At 36.4% G+C, this 23,003-nt stretch overlaps 1 protein-coding gene across 1 annotated transcript in view; it reads right to left on the bottom strand.

Annotated features, from left to right (window-relative positions):
- LOC148839769 (PC3-like endoprotease variant B) overlaps nt 1-23,003 on the bottom strand; it is a 341,720-nt gene that overhangs the window by 230,366 nt on the left and 88,351 nt on the right. Inside the window, exons 4-5 of the mRNA XM_088938784.1 lie at nt 20,097-20,178; nt 12,054-12,172 (exon numbers count right to left, since the gene is read on the bottom strand). Of these exons, the coding sequence (XP_088794910.1) occupies nt 12,054-12,172; nt 20,097-20,178 (201 nt within the window). The remainder of the gene's footprint in view (nt 1-12,053; nt 12,173-20,096; nt 20,179-23,003) is intronic.

Raw genomic sequence — 23,003 nt, 5'->3', positions numbered from 1 at the left:
ATAATAATAATAGTTGTTATTATTATTACAGTAAATCATATGTTAATTGCAATGTCATTGTTTTTGTCATTTTACTAGACATTTACTGTTCACTAGAAACATTTGAACAACCTTTAAAAAGGCATTTGTATCTTTCCAGAGAAAATTGCGTGCTTAGTGTGAAATGAATGAGTGAATGACAGCTTAAACAGATTAAATTAAAGAGCAGGAGATCACACAAATGAATATTCATGTGGAATCAAAGTAATTCTCAGATGTTAAAAACTGATCTGTAAAGGATGATATCTCCTACAATGCATCATGTGAAAAACTGCTTGCTAGTTTGTTTTAACTTGCTGCTTAAGAATATGCGATCTTAATTTTGGGAGTTAGTCACAGTACAGTAGTTATATTCCATGCTCAAATTTAGTACTCATGCTGGACAGTGACTGTAATCTGGGACTCCCGCAGCAGCAGAAACAGCTCTGACAGGCTGGTCTGTCTGCACCCACAGTTGTTGTTGTTAGCACTACATTGACAGCCTCCACATTCCCTCTCCTGGCATCACTGCATGCTGGCCTGTCTTGATATCACTGATACAGCATGGTCCACTCCTAGGAATCTCAGGGCCAAGGAGGGCAGCAGCCCTTGGAGGAAACAGAAATGTGATCACATTGTGCCCAAAAGCTTCTATATTAAGAATTTCTACATACTGTATTTCAACATTTCTTCAAGGGTCCTATTAGCAAACAAATAGTTACTGTAAAACTACCAATATTTTCATATTGATCTTACCTACCCTCCAACACTGATGGTTTATTTTGACAGTCCAATCTGTTCTCATCTGTGGTTCAAAAGTAGAAGCAATTCCCATTAAGAAATAGATGGGCCTCCATTACAGTGACAGGTAATTTTGAATAAGAATTTACTAACAGTTCTAAACGAGAGGAAGCTATTAAGCCCACTAGCCTGTTTGGTAGTTAGTAGCTTACCGATATGAAGATCTCCTCCAGCTGTTTCTTGAAATAAACAGGTAACTGGCTTCAACCACATGGCTGCATAGCTTGAGCTTTACTCACAGCCACAGCCATAGTACACACAATAAATAAAGGAGTGCAACCCAAAATTCTACCTTTCCAGCAAATCATTTCACTAAGGTCCGAGAATAATTTCATTTGGCACATTTAGCTGCTTAGCCCAAAAACCGGTGCAAGAATCAAGGCTACCATTCTTACTGAAGTATTGTGTTCCTGGATCAGCTACTTTTGAAACTCGACTTAAGCTCTGTTTTTGTTTTATTCCATAAACGGGTTTAAAGTACTCCTTTTACAAACTTTTACCCTGCTGAAGCAGTTTATAAAAACTATGCATAATATTACAAATAGGAACAAGTAACAGGTTTATTCCATGCTGAAAAAAAGAAGAAAGAGAACACAACGTTTCGGCCGTGGAGCCTTCTTTAGGTGTGAGAGAGACAGGGCAGTAAGCAAAGGTAAAGTAGCGGGAGAACAAAGGTTGGGAGGGAGGAGGAGTGAGAGGCGGGAGTAGGGGACAGAAAGAGAGGCCAATCAAGAGGTGTGAAGTCAGAATGGGTGCAAAGAGGTGTGAAATGAAACTTCCAATGAATGGAGAAAATATTACAAATAGTACAATTTAACTAGACTTCCTAGTTCTCAGTATTAGCTGATATACTGTACATTGATAAAACACCAGCAGCATGAAAAGATGGAATCGGTGTCTATCCTGTAAACAACAGAACACAAACGACGGAATAGAACACTAGTATTGACAGATGTGTTTTACTCCAAGCGTATACCAACATCCCATACAGTACATCAGAAGAGCACTACATACAACACGGATTTTAAAACACTAAGTATGGAAGAAAACTAAGCTTGGTCTCCCCAAAGGCCTAGAAGAGTGTGATTCGATCACAAAACAACTGTGGGAACCAACAAAGTAAAGGTGGTAATAGAATACAAGTATTGCCAAGCTACCATAAATACTGGACCTGCAGACTAAAATGCGTGCAAACTATAAACACCTTCAAATATGGATAGTTACTTATTTATGTTTTCATTAATATTTTAGTCCTAAGAATAGGCAAATTGTGTGCAAAGGAAAAGGAAATATTATGGAAACATTGTGATTTTGTAATAGATTTTTTATTAAATATGATTCTTACAAATATACTGAATATAAAATGGGCCTAGTAATGGCACCGTGTAGTGCCAAGAATTGTTTGGTAATTGCAGTTGTAAATATCACAATGAAAGCCCAGTTCAAAGTAGTGATGATGTTGTGGTGATGGCGTAGCGGAGATACTGTAGTTTGGACGTGGTGACGCCATCAACGTCATCATTGCGGGACGAACCAGCAGGGTGGAGCAGCGAGGGCACAAGCCCGCGCGGAACCACGATGGTCGCAATGTCACTCCCCAAAACACTCAGAAGTATTCAAACCCCATGCAAAGAAGAACTGGCTTTCTCTGTAAAGGTCCTGTATGTCCTCTTAGTTTTGTGTGTTAGGAGTATAAAAATGCCCGATACAATGATTTAAATATTGGGTCCAACCACACATTTCATGTTATGTTTCTTAGATCAGTAGGACTAATGCCTGTCAGTCTCTGTTTACAGTGCAGTTATGAAAAGGATTGTTGGAGGGAACATTTAACAGGTACTATAATGGGTAAGATGTGACTGTAACACTGACATTTCTTCTCGGTACTCTCACGAACATTCTGCTCCAAAGCATCACACTTTTTGTATAGCAGACGTGGCACTTGTCTGAGCTATCAGTCAGGCATATAGAGATTTTTCTAATGGTGGGTCACTGCTAAATCTGGTCCATGCTAGTCATATCATTAAAAAAAGAAATAATCATGCAATTGTCACTCAGATACAGTATATGTAAAGTGATTCTGTCTCACAAACATCCAGGTCCACCCACAGCACATGGATCTGTTTCATCATTTTCAGTTAGTTGCACATTCATCTTCAGTCCAAACACTTGTTATTATTCATTTATTTAGCTGACATTTTTGTCTAAAGCAACTTACAGTACATTTTCATCCAAAGCAACTCACATTTTTATCCACGTATAGTACTGTATATAGCTGGGTGTTTTACTAAAGCTACTGAACCTGAGTGAAGTAGTTTGCTCAAGGATATAACAGCAGTGCCCCACCTTGCAGATAGGACCACACTAAGCACTGCACAGTGCTGTATTAGTAAGAGGGTTAAATACCCCCTTTCTTCAGCTTGGACAAAAAAGGCCACAAACACCATCACCACAGACTCATGGTATTTTCGACAGTAGCATTACCACCTTATAGCCTGATTTTGTCAGATCTGACATCATAAGGAGAGCTGGGGGTGGACTAGTTGACACTCTTCTCCCGGAACCCTGGATCAGAATTAACAAAATGACCTGTCTAATACTCGTTTTTCAGATGATGAAGGTCCTGTGCTTTAAAGATCCCATGCCACTGTTAAATAGTTCAGATTTTTAACTCTGGTGTCTTGGTTAAATTCCTGGCCTAATGTAACCACTTAATTCTGCTGAAGAAATGTATTCTCTATCTGATCTGCAGTGCAGTGAGGTTGCATAACAATGTATTTCAGTGGTGGTTGAAATAAGTCCCCTTCTATATACAGTATAAAGCTTTTTGAGAATCTTAGAGATATAAAGTAATTATAAATGCAATTAATGATTTATTATTATGTTTCTTCAGTTGTTTGCAAATTTCATTTATATTAGGAAAGGAACAGAAAATTTGATCTTAAGTTAGGAGAAGACAATTATTCAAACATGCTTGTCAGATGAACCCAATATAATTTTCAGAGGAACCAAAAAGAGTAACCAGCTTCTGTCTACAAAATATTTTGTTTGCCTTTTTTAACCAACACAAATTCCATTAAGTGCAAGGAAACAGAAAGCATATTACGTGAATAACATTCAGGATAGAAATAATTAAAAAATAGAACAGGATTATTTGGAATTGTAAGGTGTGATAGAACTTTCTCCATCCTTTGCAAAATGGTGAAAAAGATCAATCTCTTCTTCAGTTAATAATAAATTGTGAAACTTTGTGAAACATAGCAGGAAAAAACATAACCTTATCAATCACATGAGTGTTAATATTTCCATGACAACTATTATTAGTAGACACTTCAGCAGTTTAAAAGTACATTAGAAAACAGGTCATTAATCTTGGAAGCAGGAAGTTATTTAGACAGAAATCTTTTGAAACCCCCTAGAAATTGGGCAAATTCATTTTCACTCCATGTACTGTAGTTAAAGATGATACTCTGGCTTCTATCAAGAAATGGCTGAATGACATCATCAGATCAGTTAGCTAGTAACTACCAAAAGAGCTGGATGGGGTGAGTGGCCTCTCATTTATAACCTTCCTTATGTTCTTAAATGAACATGTCATGTCATGTCACAAAGCACAGTAGTCAGAGTGTCATGACTCATACATGTAATGAAAGCCCCATGTCTTTGAAGAGATTCAGTGACTTGCCACATTACTGCTGCTCTGCTAACACACCAGCTTCTATAAAGAACATAACACTTTTGTTTTCTCCATTGTTCCTTTTCCAAAATCCATTCGTTGTTTTCTGCTGCAGTTCTTAAAATACAAATGCAGAAATGTTCACATGTTCTGTGCCAGAGGTGTTTAAAAAAAATATTTAAAAAAAACTAAGGGCTTATTCTGAGGGCTTGAACCTGTTGAATATCCACAATGCACAGGCTCATCCAATCAGACAATCCTCACTTTTAAAGAGGCACAGTTAAACAAAAACAATCTTAAGTTTTTTTCTTTATATTTGTTTTCTCACTTTTGTTTCCTGTATTTGGTGTTTGCTGTCTTTTTTTGGTATCCCTCCCTTGCTGATCCTGTTGTACTTTTATGAGAGCACATCTGTTTTTTTCTTGCCCATGATTGTCTCTGGTGCAGTTTTGACAGTGCAAAAGTGTGCAATTTCCCTTTCAAAAGAATCTGTTCAGACCAGGATGATGATGATGAAGAGAACATGATCCAAACTGTGTGCTACTGTAACTGCTGTTGCTAGTTTTGGTTGCCAAAAACCAGTGCATACAATGCATGTCTGCAAAAATTGCTTTGTAGTGTAAAAATATTTTTGTGTCAGTTAGCATCAACCTTGCCTTCAATGTTCAGATTCTAACAGATATTTATATTAACATATAAATCTAAATAAAACATATATATTAATCATGTGTTCTAATTTAGGACAAAGAGCAGATAAAACGATTCAAACCTGATACTTCAGCCCCTAAAATAACTGATTGCAAGCCATCTCTTTACTGCAAAAATGAATGATTAACAGTTAATTCCATGCTGCAAAGTAGAAACATTTCAACTCTTGAGCCTTCTTTAGGTGGAAGAGAATTAACTCTTACTTGTTACTTTGCAGTCAACGCAAGCTGATTCAGTAAAACACTGTAAAATAAAGAACTATTTTATATACAGTATACTAACAAATATATATCCTAAGTAAGTAATTTACAATTTAGGTTGAGAATAAGACAGAGTGCCACAAAAACAGTTACACAGTTTTTAAAACACAGCAAACAGTTAAGTCTCCTTTTCATGGCTTGATGGGCAGGGACGGTCACTAACACTACCACTGGTGTTTGCAATGTGTAGTTTCTACACCTTTCAATTCCAAAGATTCAACTTCTTAGATGTGAGCTGCCTCTCGTAACTTTTTCAATTTTAACTTTCCATCCTAATTTTTAGTTAATTGCCAAGTTTCATCAAGGCCCCCAATGTGAAGTGCTATATACAAGTCTCTAGGGCTCAGCTGCAAACACTGTCTTTGAAGTGCCAGCAAGGAATATGGAATTCTGCACTCAACAACAACACTTCTTGTGCACAGATATGAACTGCATGTGTCTAGGAACTACAAAAAATACCATTTACCTGACAATTTCCTGCATGTAGACTAACATATACTGTAAGCAGATATTCTGAAATGGTTTTATAGTATTTCCACATAATAGATACAAAATTATTAGTATTCCTACTTAGGGCAAAGCAAAATGGAAAAATGGCAAAGCAGCAGCAAAGTACAGTATTAGACTTTGTTATAACAGCAAAAGACACAACTGCAACTATGTTAAAAAAAACACAAAAGGCACATACACAGTGTCAATAATAACAAAAGAGATGAATTACCAACACAATGAAATGTTTCTAGCCATGGTACTTGAACAAAACCTATACACAAAATAGAATTGCCTGAGTGTATTTGCTATGTGTTGAGAAGCTGCCTAAAATCTTATATTCTCTCTGATCTGGCCTTTCATGTGCTTGTTAAGAAGACAGCTCTGTAAATCCAGGGCAATCTTTTGATCTGACACGTGTTCCCAGCTAAGATCCACAGAAAATTCAACAGCACCGCCTTTTATAGAGCAGCAGTATGGAACAGCGGGTGAAACGAAAGGTGTGAAAGAAAATTCTTTCTTCATACAGCATTGTGGTGTCATTGGTCAAGGTTACCTGAACTCTTTTTCGTTCCGATTACAATGACATCTGTTCAGGAAGCACTGGAGGGAAGGGTACTCACAAAATATTTCCGAGGGTAAAACGTGAACTTTAAAGTTCTTTTTAGATTTCAAGAACTATTTTTTTGCATTAGAAGCAGGATGTATTACATGTTTTTTTTTAATTTGTTCAGGCACCTTCATGTTCATTCTGCAGTAAAATGGTCGGTTGTATTTTTTGTTAGAGTTTGATAAAAACTGGCTAATACATGATAAAGAGATGCAGAAGGACACAGCCTGAAAAGGTACTCCTTAGAAGAGCAGATTGAGCTTACAGTCCAAGCATAACCTGCTGAAGTCGAGCCCTAAAAGTCATTAGCTGAGTATGACTAGGGTTTCTGAAGAAAAAAGTACGTGGAGTATGACTGGCCAACCACCAGGAGTTTGGGGGCTTGAGTTTACTAGGACATACAGCGCAGTGTGTAAGTGACCACTGAGATTTTCCTAATGTCAGCAAGCTTGTCATGACAGGAAGAGCTGCATCACTCTTTCAATAAATTCTAACTCTGCTGTGGGCACCATGGGACTATTTGAAAAATAAACTGATGGATCTTGGAAAATCATATTTTGAGAATTTTATGGTCATATCTCATACTCCCCCCACCAAACTCACCCACAAGTATGTAACAGAGAGTCAAGTTCATTAACTGCACAGGCATAAAAAATAGAAAGACTTGATTGCATTTAGTGTTTTTATTCCTGGCATGTGTGAAATTTGTCTTTAGGAAATGCATTTTTGTTTATGGAATTACAATACAATCCTGGCACAGGCACTGACAGTAATTGAATGCTGTGATTTTTCTTTTAATTAAAAAATTGCCAAAAATAAGACACAAATGCATCTTGTGTTCCAGCTTCTCAATTGAGAAGCATGCTACAAATCTCACAAGCCAGTGTTCACTCTTGAGTGTCGAGCTTCTCAAAGTGAAAGCTATGTTTCTTTTACACTTCACAACTATACTGTACCTTATCTACATAATAATCTGCAGTGCCCATCTGTTTGTAATTAGATATACTTGTCATGTCTAGGAGACATGGCTTTTTGTGAAGATGGCATTTTTATTTTTTCTCCAATGTAATGCCTGTAAACCTAATAATAATAATGTATAATGCAATATAGAAGCATACGTTTTGAATTGCATGAGTAGCAATATACTGTACAGTATGTGCACAAATTTAAAAAACATAACATTTATATACCCAGTTCAGGGCTTGAGTAGTGGACTTATTTATTTTTAAAACCTATAGCAAATCACCATCGAATTTCAGATGATCTCAAATGACAGACGCAGGATCAGTGCTACCTTAACTCTCTCCCCATGTGGATGTGGGCGCACACACATGCACACACAGACACTGACACACGACCACTTTGTCAGTGACCATGTCCATGAATAATATTAAGTAATAAAATATGGTTCTGCTATCTAAAAGGTTGCATCCTGCAGAATATAAAAGAGTTACATTTGTCAGCTGGAAGAGTAGGGAAGTGCTAAAAGTACAGACACAGAGATTATAAACCAACATCAGGATCTTTTCAAAATATGTGCTGACGTTCATGTATAAACTCAAGACAATAACAGCACAGTGTGGAGAATATAAATCTCCATATCTCAAAAATATATGCAGACAGACATACAAGGGATGTCAACCCTAGTCATCAAAGGCCTCAGACAGATAGATCCTCTCGATTTTGGTTCTAACTCAAGAAGCAATTTTCAGGATTAATGTAATGATTTGCTCAGTTGGATGCTTCTGACTTTTCAGTGGGGGGGCTTCCATCTGAGAGAGAAGTTCGGGAAACAGGCTTGTGAACAAACAAAGTACAGGAAATCCACACCGATACATTGCATGGAAACCTATATTTAATTTTAAAGTGTTAAAGAGCTTGTAGCTTCGGAAGGTGTCTGATAGATATCTCCAATCTCTATCGATTTTCAGCCACGATGACAATTTTCTGCATGGGATAGGTGTTTGCACCACTGGGCTATTTATTTGTCTTCAGTTAATGTATAATGTGACAAACTAGTTGGATTACTACTACTAATGTACAGTATAATGTGACAAACTAGTTGGATTAATGCCATGCCATTCCAACACCAGAGACAGCTGAAAAATCATTTTGGCAAGAACAGTTAGTTATCAAAATATAACAAGTATGAGGCACCTCCAAATCACAGCTTTATTACACCACCTTTACACTGTGCTTTAACAGTTTCACTCAAACAAGTTGTCACTTAACAACCATGAGTTTCCAGGTGAGATTCTCTCATGTAAATGTTCTCTGTAAATGGAAACCATGCTTTCCTGACTTCTTAGAGGAAGCGGCACAAGAAACAAATCCTCTGTATGGCCAAGAACAGAGAACATGCCTTTACCTACGTTATCGACAGGCAATTGTACTGGAATGCCACACATTCACACAATCGAGCGACTCACGGAAAGTGAGTTATGGTCACAATTCAAATGAAACAGAAATGTCACTGTAATGCTGTAAAGTGGACATACAGTACTAGATGCACTGCTGTCAGGACTAAGAGCTGATCACTAGAGTAATTCATTAAATACAGGAATTAGGAGTACAGGCCATAACAGCCTATGTTATGAGAAGCTGCCAGCATGGTGCAAATCTGAGACTGCTTCAACCATGCTGCTGGGGAAGATAAAGTTATGGTGTTTATTAATCATTTGGAAGAAAGAGGAATTGACATTAAGAAAATAGTTTCTTTGATGACTGACTGTGCCCCTGCTATGGTCATAAAACAGGAGGGTTTTCTTAAAAATCACTGCAGATCACATTGGTCAGAAAAAATTTATTGTATTATTCATCAGGAAATTATGAATTACAGGCTCAATAGTGTGATGACTACAGTAGTGAAAAAAGTTAATTCTCTTTTTGCTCTACCTGCCATAACGAACAGTTTCAAACTCAGCTTCAGGAAATGGACAAGTGCGTACAAGGACATTCCACTTCACAGCTACTGTATGTTTGTTGGTTAAGCCGTGGGAAGGTTTTGGCTCGCTTTGCAGACTATCTTGATGCAAGATCGTTTTGTCAGAAAAAGGTCAAAACTACCCTGAACTGCACTGTGAAAACTGGGTTGCGGACATCAGCATGTTTATGGCTAAACTCAACCTCCATCAGCAGGGTGCAGATCAAAATCTCATGTGCCTTTTCAAAACCTAAAAGGGTATTTCTTGCAAAATGTACCATTTTTACTCAGAACATTGACACCTCAACATTACGCTGTTTTCAATATCTTAAAGACTTTCAAAAGCAATCAGTGTTGTAGAATATACAGTATAGTGCACATGCGAGAATTGGCATTGGAATTTTCTGTCAGATTTCAGGATTTCCATCATCCTGGCCTGATGTTTTCTTTTCTGATTAAATTAATCTGATTAGATTAAATCAAAAAGAATTGATACCAGAGACATGATATTTTTCAGTTTTTCAGTGTTTCAGTGTATGGGTATTGAGGATTTTGAAATGCAGCTAACTGAATTACAGTTCCAACAATCTGCAAAACACACATGAAAATTATCATAGTGTCGCTGTCTCTCAATCAGGAGTGAAGTCCCTGACAGTGAAATCTAACTGTTTTTGGACATTTTGAACGTTTTGAAGAAAATGGCATGTATTTTCACACATGAAGTCAGTTCATTATCCCTTCTGTAGATGGTTAACAAGTGAACCCTCAGAGGCTTGTGTGCTGCTTAATATGTCAAGCTATGAGCCTGAGACTGGAGAACTCAGCAAGGGAAAGCAAGGACAAGGACCACACTCTATATTGCAAGACGTGCATATTAATTTAATAATTTTAGAAATTATTTGATTTTAATTTCATTTTTAAAGCAAAATATAAGTTGGGCAATGATCTACATTAAAAAAGTATTAATGGCATGCAAACACATAAAAACAAGTGCATGATCTAACTCTTTCCTTCCCCTTCAGAAAGGTTACCGACCCCTGGTCTATACCAACAGAGGACAAACCACTACTTCTGTTATATAAAAACCGACTTTTTTACCCCGTGCAAACAATTTGAACCTCATAAAGCAAATTAAATGTTTAACCATCATGCATGTTATGTCTCTTTACTTTATTCATTGAATCCATTCATATACAGTACATTTGTGAATTGTTGGCTTTTGCAATGTTAATTGAATATCCGCTACCTTTCATGAGTAGCAGACACATACAGTACATACCCATTATATAAAATGCTTAGGGTATTCACCTGATTCTCAATGATGTGTATGTTTTCTGTGTATAAAAACGAGAATCATGTTTAAAAGGTCTGCACTCCACACTTCATGTATAAGGTCAATCTGACAGATTCACCGTGTTTGCTACTCAGTGGTATTTGCTATGAGTGGTATGATCATGGACGCAGTCTATTCTAAAAAATAATGCTCAAAGCAAAGGGAGTGTCAGGGAAAATGTTTTCATCATCTGTGAAGTTAAATGACTTCCTCCTGTTTCTAACCTTTCTTATTTTCAAATGAATAAAGTGCACAAAATACGTACATAGCACTGTACTCATAAAATGTCATTTTCAGGTCAGAATCAATCATGAAAATAAACTAATTGCATTATTATAATATGACTTGAACAATGGGAGTGATGTAGCCACAGTGCTCCAGGTTACAGAGCAAATTTAAGGTTTACTGACCTTAAATATTTTCCCACCTATGAGTTTTCATTATACCATTCAGTCAGATTGCTAAATGAACAATCTCATTGTTTTTATTTTTAATGGCACTACTTTTATCCGAATATTATTACAGGGAAACGAAAAACACACAACATGCATTTCCACTAATGAGGTTGCATTGCCCCCTATAGATCCTAAAATCTCATCAAGGGAATTATGACTATTCTCAGCACTCTCTCTCTTCACACAGCGATTCTGACTAAAGCCCAGTGCCACTAACTCTTAGTGTTCAGAAATATCATTAGTGATTTAAGAGCATGTATCTGTGCCCCTATGAAATGTTAAAATGACTATAATGCATCCTATGCATGAAAACATATAAATGCCAAAGTCATTTTTGAAGAAATTACTTTTTAACATTTATTTTTCTGAATGTTTTTATTTTTTATCCTATTTTGTACCACATAACTAAAATATGAACAATTGTAAAATATAGAAAGGATAATATTTTCCATTTGTTAAATACCAAAATGCAATATATAAATACCAATTCAGAAGCTGTTCAGCAGTGAGAATAAAAGAGAATAAATGAAACTTTTGTACAAGTAGCAGAAGAAATGCACATATAGCATAAGCATATGTACATACCTCCCCATTAAATTTTAATTAAATGTATTATTTTTAAAAAGCATTACTAGGAGAAAGAGTGATTTCTGTTACATAATGCACAACCTAATGTGGTATGGAAACAGTTAAAATGATGAGTATGTTTTATTGTTTAATAGAATATGAACTCCACTGTGGTAACTTTAAAGGGCTAGCATCGCACTGTGACAAACCTACCAGCTCCCACTGCATTGGCCAGTATGGGTCATTAAACACCAATGGCTCTTCGAGTCCTTCTTCAGAGTTAATGACATTGTAGATCTCACTGGGGATCTCACGTTGCCTCTCTCCCAGCTCTGCAGGGCAAAGAAGGCAAATGAGCTAGAAAAACTTCATCAGGCACCTTCATCTTTATCACTTCACTCACCAAAGAAATAATCATTATAGTTACACAAAATCATCTGAAGCACAAACACAAAATTAAAAATGTAACCGAAATAAATGAACTGCATAGATGTACAGCAGACAAAGGAACCCACCACACAACATCAAACATAAAGCACTACTGTAATTCTTTCATTCAGCACTTCACAAGGAAGTGTTAATAACTCTAAATTCTGCCTCTTTAAGGTCTGCCTCTTTTCTTTCGTTATCATCTGTATTCACTTAATTTCCCAGATCAAATCAAATTTCACAGAACAAATTCATTCACAGCCATACATTTTAATGGATAGCCCTGGTTGTAACACAGTGCTACAACTATTATACCCCTATTGGCTGGGGTTCGTAATAGTAATTTTAAAACACAATTTTTTTGTGTTCTGCATTACCCTAGCATTTTCTGTTCCAGAATTCATTTATACTGACTACAAGACAGATTAACATAAATTTTGGTGTATGTAGGGAATAGTTTATTTGCTTACATATTTTATGCAGAATGTTAGAATTTGTAGATAATTATATGTAATGAGATTATCTATTATTTTATGTTTTTAGAATGTTCTAGTAAACATTTACATATTTTAACTTTCCATATTTTTTGTCATGTTAGTTAGGTCCACAGCCAGGACCAAACCGAAGGGAGCTCCCAAATTCTTCTGGAAGCTGGCTCAGACTTATTTGCAGCATTTAAGCTGGCAGGTGTGAACATAAGGGATATGTTGGATACAGCAGGTCTTGAAACAAGGCAAGAGTTGAAGGTGAAATTAGATCCTAAAGAGAATAATAGGGAATGTATCCATTCATTTTGGGTTACTAAACATTTTTATTTTCTAAAATTATCAGTTTTTAAATGATTTTGAGTGTTCCTTTGTCTCATGTCTAAGCTCAAGTAATAAGTAATACAATAAAAACTGTTATTTCTAACATTTGTGAACTTTACACCACACTTTCATTATACTAAATGTTGCAAATAATGAAAAAGGAACACATAATCCAAGGAAACTAATACACAACTGTATTGTTTTGTAATTACTTTCTAAAATGAATGGACAGCTTTTACTTTTAGAAAGAAAGATGCAGTGCAAGAATGGGGCTGTTATAAGCACTATTTGCCCTATTTAAGAGACAAAAGCAAGGTTTTATATGCAGGTAGCAAAGGCAAAGTATAGAGTATACAATAAGAAAAACTGAACCCGCATAGGCTACCTATGAAAAAAAATGTTTGTGTATATGTTGACATATTATTTACATCTTCTAGTCAATGTGGGGAAGCAATAAAAATGTCAAAATGAAACTTATGATATATACATTAGAAAAAAACAGAATGTAAATCAAGGTATATTATGTTAAACTATACAATGCCCTAGTAAGACCTCATTTGGAATACTGTGTGCAATTTTGATTACCATGTAACAAAATGATCATGCCCATCTGGAATCAGCCCAGAGAATAGCAACCCAAATGCATTCCTGGATTTGGCATAATATTCTACACTGACAAACTAAACTGATCTTGACCACAGAGGACTACAAGAGGAGATGGTTCAAGTATTCAAAATCCTCAAAACATTCACAAAGTCTCAGAAGACTTCTTCAGAATCAACAGTCTGACACAGCAATGCTATGAATATGCTTAGAATTAAGTCTTCAGAAAGATGATAATAATAATCTTTCTCTTGCTGTTAATATGAGACTGGTTATTTACGAGATATACTACAGAAACCCAAGTGTTACAGTGAATGTATTTTAAGCCTGTATTGTTACCTGCATCTCTTGTAACCCACTCTTATAATAATACTCTCTTGGATTGTTTTTTTGGCACATTTTATCAGGTTATTAATACAATCCTAAATTGTTTTCTTCAAATCTGTGGACATTTATCAATTTTTGTTTTGACTGATTCTTGGTAGCCAAAAATTACTATACCAATTTTGTCAGAAATTCAATTCATCAATTCACCATCAAGTGTAACACAAATCACAGATCCTTAGTGGCAACTGTGGGGAAAAGGTTTTAAGATTGAGAACAGTTTTTTACACAAAGGGTTGTGGAGGTGTGGAACATTCTACCCATCCATGTTTTTGAAGTTGATGCACTTATTTTTTTCAATAAACAGCTGGATGAGATAAGATCAATCAGCTACTAGCAACCAAATGAGCTAAATGGATTAAATGGTCTCCTTTTGTGTGAAACCTCTTTCTTGTATTCTTACTGTATGTTTGAATTTCTAATAGAAATAATAAAATTTGCATTTCATTTACACTCATCACCAGGATAACTTCAATTACCAGGTAGTATATTCATGTTTTAAAGAGCAGCAAAATCAATACAAGAACTAGTATGAACATTTTTTTGCATTTACAAGAAAAGAGAAAAGCATAGTATTAAAAAAAATAAACCAGCAATATCTGTGTTATAGAGCTCAAGCAAAGAGAGTCCTTTTCCTTTGTTGGGAAAATGATGGTTGGTGTTTTAATTTTTAACCCAAAGATTAGTAAACGAGTTATGTGTTCACTGATTACATCGTATATTTAGTGACATATAGAATACATCTCATCACAAACTGTTTTTAAAATAAAAACCTTGTTTAATATTACCTAAGGATCAGGTTTCATCCCAGTGTTCTATACATGGAGTCCAGCATGAAAATAAACTGTGTTTTCCATATTGAAATAGGGGCCGATTCCTCAATGCAAGTGTTAGGAATTCACATACTGTAAATGTCAATACAAAGATTGGTGATTAGATACTGTACCCATTAGAAACAGAGTAGCATCACCCAGAACACCAGAACAACATGTGATCCTCTGGTTAAGATAGCAAGTAGGACCTCAAGTTGAAAATGTATTCTAACAAATACCAGACCAAATGAAAATAACCACTAAAAAAATAAACTTTCAAAACTGATTTCACAGATCCCAGTTAGTACCTATCCTAAGTAAGATTTTCTAAATGAATACAATATAGTCCAAGATTAGTAATGTTTAGGATCTGTGAAACCAATGGGTTGAGTTTCACAGCACATCAAATATGCACACCTAATACCTTTCATTAGCATCTTATATTAGATTAAGACATTTTTAAATAGAAATTGTTACTTTCAATGCTTAAATGGTCACTACAGAGTGCTAGAAATGTTCACAGGATAGAGAAATGTTAAGCTAAAGTTTATGCAAGCTCACAGAAGGGCAATAGTCTTTCTACATGGAAGTTCTTAACTGAAGTTTGGTAGAGATAACAGACAAAGCCAATTTCACCTAGCTGCTTTAAAACACAGTCATCACTGACCCTTTATTTATAACTCTTGCACACATATTTCTTTCACCTGCACTCTCATCTGCTGACCAAATGCAACATCTATGGTGCCTTCAACCCCAAGTTTCTCCCTCTCGCCCTCTCCTGCTTTGCATACCATCTCCTCAATCCAGGTCTGTCCGGTATCCTGTTTTCGGCTCAATTAGCAGGCGTCAGCTGGCGTCCTATAGCTTTTATCTCCTGCCTTTTCTCCTGCCAATATGCCAAGTGTTCACCTCTGCCCTTGCTGCTTCTGATGCCATGTCTTTGGCTCCAGGGCTGTCTGGCATCCTACCTCCAGATCAGTCTGCTTTCTCTTTTAAGCACAATGTCTGCATTTCCATACTGTGCCCCTGTGTTCCTTCTGTATCTCTTTCTACATTGATGGTTTTGGGGGTTAACTTGTTTCTTTTTGGGGTTTCCTGCCTCCTCCTCCCACGGCTAGGAGATCACCCCAAGCTGCTTAAGCCAAAACGGCACAAACCATCTGGTTTTTGGGTGTCATTATTCCTCATGAAAGGGAAGTTCTTAACTGAAGACAGGGAGGGATAATGAAAGACAAAGCCAATTCTGCCCAGCTGTTTCAAATCACAATTATTGATTTTCACTATATACTGTATCTCTTTTGCACACACCTCTTTTTGCATTTTTGTTGCATCCATCCCACTACAACCTCTTGGTTAACACCTCTCACTAAATAGGAGTTCAAACCTCCTCGTCCTATGGCCAGGAGGCTACCCTTCAGCCAAGAGGGGTTGGCTAAAACATATTATACTTAAATACCCAATAAATATTCACAAAGTATCTGATTATTGTACTCCTCATGAAATCGTTTCTTTTTGTGTAGTAATTTGTTAGTAATATGTAACAACCATAACCTGTTTTACACATTTGATTTGCCATTGATGGAAATCCCAAAATGCTACATAGATGCAGCTAGACATATTGTTCTGTTACACTGTAACTCCGCATAAAAACAATAACAGGAAAACAAAAAACTCTTCGATCAAAATTGTTTTACCTGTAATAATTCTAAAGTCATTCAAGTAGCTCTTCTTAAAGGAGCTGCGGTATTAGGCTTTAATGCAAACAAAGCTGTTTATCCATTTATCCTGTCTTTCCTTTATAAAGCTAATTATTCTGCATAGGAAAACAGTGTACTAGCAACATATTGCACGTTAAAGAAAGAAAAAAGTGTTACAAGCTTCTTCACCCAGCTTTTAAGAGCTTAAGGATTTTAAGAGGTACAAAACAGAAAGTTTTATCAAACCTTTATGCTGATCCAGAAGCTATACTTCTTAAGGGTGTGGTTAAAAACACCAAGATTGAAAAAAAATAGAAGGCCCCTAAACTTCATTAACTAAGCCAGTTTTTGGTACCTGCAAAAATCATTAAATGCAACTTTCGGTGTATTTTGAAACAATAATTTTAAATAATTATATACTGTACCTACGAATATCCTGGTCAGTAAAACAGGGAACAAAAAGAACAATGAATGCATTTCAAAAGTGTCTTATTTTTCTGCCATCATGACATACTGTAAATTCACATATTCCTGCTTTCTGCAACTGTTTTTGGTTATAGTCAATTGTGTTAACATAGGCCCTTGTCCAGATCTGACCTTTTCTGTTAGGAGAAAAAACACAGTGTTGATTCTTTAAAGTGACTCACTGTGTTATTGACCTCTGGGAGATACTGTATGTATACAGTGGCAACTGACACAGAGCTGAAGAAATAGGATTAAATAAACAAAAACAAGTATCACTTGAGTGTTTAAAAAAACATATCTTGCATTTGTTCCACTTTTATTTTATTTCTTTTTTTCAAAGGGAACTGAATGTTTTTTTATTCATATATCTTGTGTCTGCCTGTGAGAGCTTCATAACAACTTTAAACATTTTTAGACCATTTTACAGTATGTATTCAATATTTTGTATAGCTGATATGATTCTATTGCAAGCAATAAATGCTGTATCTCATTCTACCCCTGTTTTGTCTTTAGCTGTTTTCCTTATACAGATGCATGGTCCAGTGTCAAAAACATATTCTCACTGCTTTAAAGGGCTGTATTGAAGGCTTCCTCTCCCTTTCCATCTTGTGTACTTAAAGTTGTATAATCTGTGCAAAATGATCTTTCACAGTGTTGTAGATTCAGAGAGTTGAAAGAAAGAACATAATACCACAACATCTACTCTTGGCTGTGCGTGAAAAACTGCATTAGGACCCCTTAAATGAAACGTACTTATATATGGAATCTGTGCTCCACATGATTATTTTATTTGAATAATTTGTACCTTCAAGGACTGAACTCTTTAATTTTAAGCAGCGCATGTTGAAGAGAAAGGTTCTCATGCACGAAGAAAGAAGAATAAAGAGTGTAGTGAAAGGACCAATGAAGAGAGCATGGCTAATTTAAATATGTAGGATAGGTATGCAAATGGGAAGGGCTGGTGCTCACCCAGCAATTTCTCATTACACACAGCTACACTTCTACTCACAGCTGCCTGTAAAAGCAAAGGATTCTGCCTCCACATACTAAGCCTTGAGCACTGTCAGCTGTATCATTGCCATACTGTATTCATCAACCAGAAGGACTGACATGAGAATGTTAGAAATGGAAGTTACTGTACATATAATGTATATTTACAGATGTATTTAGCACATTTGTTTATTAAGGAAAACAGCTGTATAAGTACAGCTTGTTTCAATATACAGTATGCCTGAAAATTGTTGTTTTCTAAATGCCCTCTAAAATTTTACTCTCAATTTACACTCATTTTTTGTATTATTTTGGATGCAAAGCATTTGAAACCAGCTCATAAAATAGCACAACATACCTTAGCCTATCTTCAAAGTGAGATGTTTTTGTTCCAAATATTGCAACAAAAATAAAAATTCACATTACTGAATGTATTCCTTTAATATTAATGTTTCATGTTTTGGCTAAGATTGAGCTCTTTCCCATCTCCGCTTTGTGAGACATTTTGCTCTTAAGCAAATAATCATTTTTATTTTGAGAAAGCATCTATGTTTTTTCTACATGTTTCTTAAAGCAGGCTTCACCTGTACATACTGTAGGAAACAGCAACATGGGTGAGAGCTTACTGTTTGGTTCCTGACTGCAATACGTGTGGATAGCAATTCCATATAAAATAAACTCTGAAATAGCTTAGAATATGTTTGTGAACAACGGTGAATCTACAGTATGTGGTGGTCCTGAAACGTTTTGTCAACACTGCAAACACTGAGATGATTCTGGGTGCCTTCACAGGTGTAGTCATTTTGATAGAGCTCAGACACCAAGAGAAATGAGACAGGAAAAAACCCTCCCAGTCAAATCATCACAGATGGATTTTCTGTAGTGTATTCGAGTTTCCACCTTGTTCTAACATTTGAGTTTTATAATCAGTTATAGTTAGAAATAACATGCATATACAGTATAACTGTACGACATCAATACTGTAGAAAGATATTGTTGAAAAACCTACTGAATAACAATAGGAGTCATTTTACTGAGCGAGGAATTACCCTGTATCATCTTGCGCTACGTGCTTCCTGAATTTGTTTTGATATTTTTCTTTGTTTTTGCATTCGCCGTGCATCTACAAATGACATCAGCAACCACAGATGTCACCCAGTACGCTTGGCTAAAGCTGCTTTTAGGCTGAACAAAACAAAATTCTCATGTCTCTTCTTCATACAGAAACATAAAAAACCAGTTAAGTATAATAATTTCATACATGAAGATGGGATAATAAATGGGAAACAAATTAAAATGGGGAAAAAGAATAATCAAATATGAATAGAAAAGCTGTTTGCATAAATACCTTTAGAAGTATTTATCTTATGTCAGATGATAGCCTGTTTGTAAAAATATGGCAGAGCTGGATATAGCAGTTGTTATATATTTCTAATAAAAATCAAAATGAAATACAGTAGTTGCTTTTGGTATTCCCACAGTAGACAGGCTCACAGTTTGCAGATGAAAGAGCTGAAATCAGACTGTTTTACTGGCTGTATTAACTCTGAGCTGCTGTAATTCCTCCACAGAAAGCACGTTCCATCGAATTCTGTGTGAAAGAACAGATCTGCAGCACTACGTGAGCCCAGCAACCAGTGGTGCTTTTTTTCATAGCTGCATGAAAGTAACAAATCATATTTGCATAGATATTTGTGGAGGGATTTCTTTTTAATTGTTAACAAAGAAAACATATGTAAGCCCACTCATTTTAAAATGAAAAATATTGCTGTTCAGGTGATTATCTTTGTTTACTGATGAGTATGATCATCATTAAAGGCACAGAGGAATATCAGAGGAGAAGATACAAGACACACTTTCAGTACATGTAGAAACAATATTAATACACAACCTCTATTCAGGTATAAACATACTGCTTTGATTCAGCTCCCTAAACAGAAAGTAATACAGCCTCCAATTAATTACTGTTTCATGAAGCATCCTGATAGCCATAATGCAGTGCTTACTAAGCACTTTACTTGCTGACAGCTCTGTGATAGATTGTGCTAGTAAAATTATGGTACACACCATGACGAGTCCTGTCATCCAGACTTGGGATTGCTACACGCTTGTCTCTGTAATGGGCTCTCTGGCGTTTCACCCACTTTACCTTCAATAAACAAGAGAGAACACACAGACATTGAGACAAAGAAGTCCTTTAAAGCTTAACTCAAAAGAAGGAGAAATACATGTAACTATTAATGCTCTACAGCCTGGTCTGCCACGTAAAGGCAGCGGGGAAATTCTTTTTATATACAGTAAATGAAGGTGCATACCTTAATATGTGCATGCCTTTGACCTTACCAAAAACACATGCATATACAATATAGAAACAAAACATACAGTATAAGCTAAAGTTCTCTACTTTTGTTTATCTTCTATGTCTTAATTTTGTATTTTATAATCAAAAGAACACAATTTCCCTTTTCAATTGCCTTTTCAAGCAGCACAGTGGGGGAGTGGTTAGCATTGCTGCCTTGAACAGCTAGGCCCTGGGTTCAATCCCAGAGCTGGGGTGCTATCTGTATGGAGTTTTTATGTTCACCTTGTGTTTGTGTGGGTTTCCTCCCACACTACAAAACCATACTGGCAGGCTATTAATTGGCTTCTGAGAAAAATGGCCCTGATGTGAGTGTGTGTCCTCGCCCTGTGATGGACTAATATTCCAGCGAAGGTGTATCTTGCCTTGAACTCCTTGCTCCCCTGCAACCCTGAACTGGAAGAAGCAGTTAGAAAATGGATGAATGGATTTTGTTTTGTCCCTTATTTGTGACAGCGAGGTCTCTTCCCAAATTATATCATTTCTCTTTCTTCCCTGAAACATTAATTCGGTGTTCTCGGTCGGGCTGCTTATTCACAACCAGGAATCACTTCTACCAGCTCTTCCCCTGCTGTTTCTATGGATCTTCAAGGAAAACAGCAGGTTTATTTTTCTTGTGTCCAGAAAGAGAGTTGAATCATTCCAAAATATACTAGAGTGAAAAAGGTGTAGTTCAATTGCCTTTTGGCATGGGGAAAATCTTGCAGGCCAGGGACTTTGTCAAAAAACTAAAGGCATAATGGATATCCTACAGGTGTAATTATTTTGTTTCTTTTTCATTTTGTGACCATTAATTATTTTTATACCCCAAACCTGAAATAGTCTATTTTGAGTAACCTCAAATCACTGCTGCAACTTCTTTACCAGCACAGGAGGGACAAGTGAACAGAATTAAACATTGAATGGATTCATACATCCAGGAATCCAGAGGTCCTTACTGAGAAGAAAGATAAGTATATCCTCTGACTGGTAAATAACCCATCGAAACGGATAGCTTGTACTTGCTGCTTAATTTGCTGCTACTTAAGGAAGCAGGTAATGAAATAACCCACATTTGTTCTACTGTATGTCTGGTAACCCACTGAAGCTAAACAGATGTGTTCCTGGTCAGTACCTGGATGGGAGACCTCCTGGGAAAAACTAAGGTTGCTGCTGGAAGAGGTGCTAGTGGGGCCAGCAGGGGGTGCTCACCCTGTGGTCCATGTGGATCCTAATGCTCCAGTATAGTGACAAAGACACAGGTTCCGTCCTTTGGATGAGATGTAAAACTGAGGTCCTGACTGTGTGGTTATTAAAAATCCACAGCCAAAACATTGTTTTCTTTTTTTTCTTTTCGAAAAGAGTAGGGGTGTAACCCTGGCGTCCTGGACAAATTTCCCATTGGCTTTGCCAATCATGGCCTCTTAATAATTGGCCTCATTACTCTGCTCTCCTCCCCACTGATAGCTGATGTGTGGGGAGCGTTCTGTCGCACTATGGCTACCGTCGCATCATCCAGGTGGATGCTGCACATTGGTGGTGGTGGAGGGGAGTCCCCATTACCTGTAAAGCACTTTGAGTGGAGTGCCCAGAAAAGCGCTATATTAGTGTAAGCAATTATTAATTATTATTATTAACTGCCATATAACAAGTTTACACTTCATATGGATTGGAGTTATCAATGTTTGTGTTTGACACTTTGATCCAAAACAACTCTCTGAGGTACTCATTTATACAGCTGGGCATTATACTGTAGGAATGTGATTGAAATGCCACCTTCAAGAGTACAGCAGTGCCACACCACACCCAGGATTAGCAGCCATAGCTTTCCTACTACACACTGCTGCTACAGAGTTACCAAGTTCTAAAAATAAAACTGTGGCCCTAAATATCCAAAAATGAATACAATTTCTATCATTTAACATCAACATTATAGGAATTGTCAGTTATTTGCCTATTAAGTGTTCATAGTACTGTATTATTTTGGGTAACAATTAGATTTTCATTTAAAATATGTTCAAATACTTTATCATCTGCTTTTATTATTTAAAATGATTTCACCCAGACTGTATAGCTTAGAATAGGTCGTTCGTTGAAACAAAAGATACCAGGAACAAGTTATAGGTTTATTCCATGCTGAAAAGAGAAGAAAGAAAACACACCTGAAGAAGGCTCCACAGCCGAAACGTTGTGTTTTCTTTTTTCTCTTTCCAGCATGGAATAAACCTATTACTTGTTCCTTTGCAGCCTATGCAAGCTGACACAGCTACCCACCTGAACTAAAAGATACCAGATTGTCTAACATGAAAAAAAATATTGTGGATTTGGAAACTATCATTTTGACCACAAGTACAGTATATTAACAAGCGTAATAGAAGGACAGTAAAAACAGATGTCACATGTTGCCTTTAGTTTACTTTGGCTTTGTTGGAAGTAATCACTTCACAGTGTCGTCATTAAGAAAAGATGACTCCATAAAATCTATTTACTTTTGGATTCATATGAACTACAAAACCACCTTACCTTTAGGAAAGAGGGTGCATTAAGGACTGAGCCCATTTCTATTTCTCAGAGTAATACATTTATTTAGACAAAGGCACCCTTTGAAAAAGCATTTCAGTGACAATTAGTTCAAA

This window comes from Atractosteus spatula, chromosome 2 (assembly GCF_055471065.1).
Source record: "Atractosteus spatula isolate fAtrSpa1 chromosome 2, fAtrSpa1.hap1, whole genome shotgun sequence".
NCBI classification, from domain to species: Eukaryota; Metazoa; Chordata; class Actinopteri; order Semionotiformes; family Lepisosteidae; genus Atractosteus; species Atractosteus spatula.
Note: the sequence above shows the minus strand (reverse complement) of the source record. Positions and strands in the feature narration are given on the sequence as shown.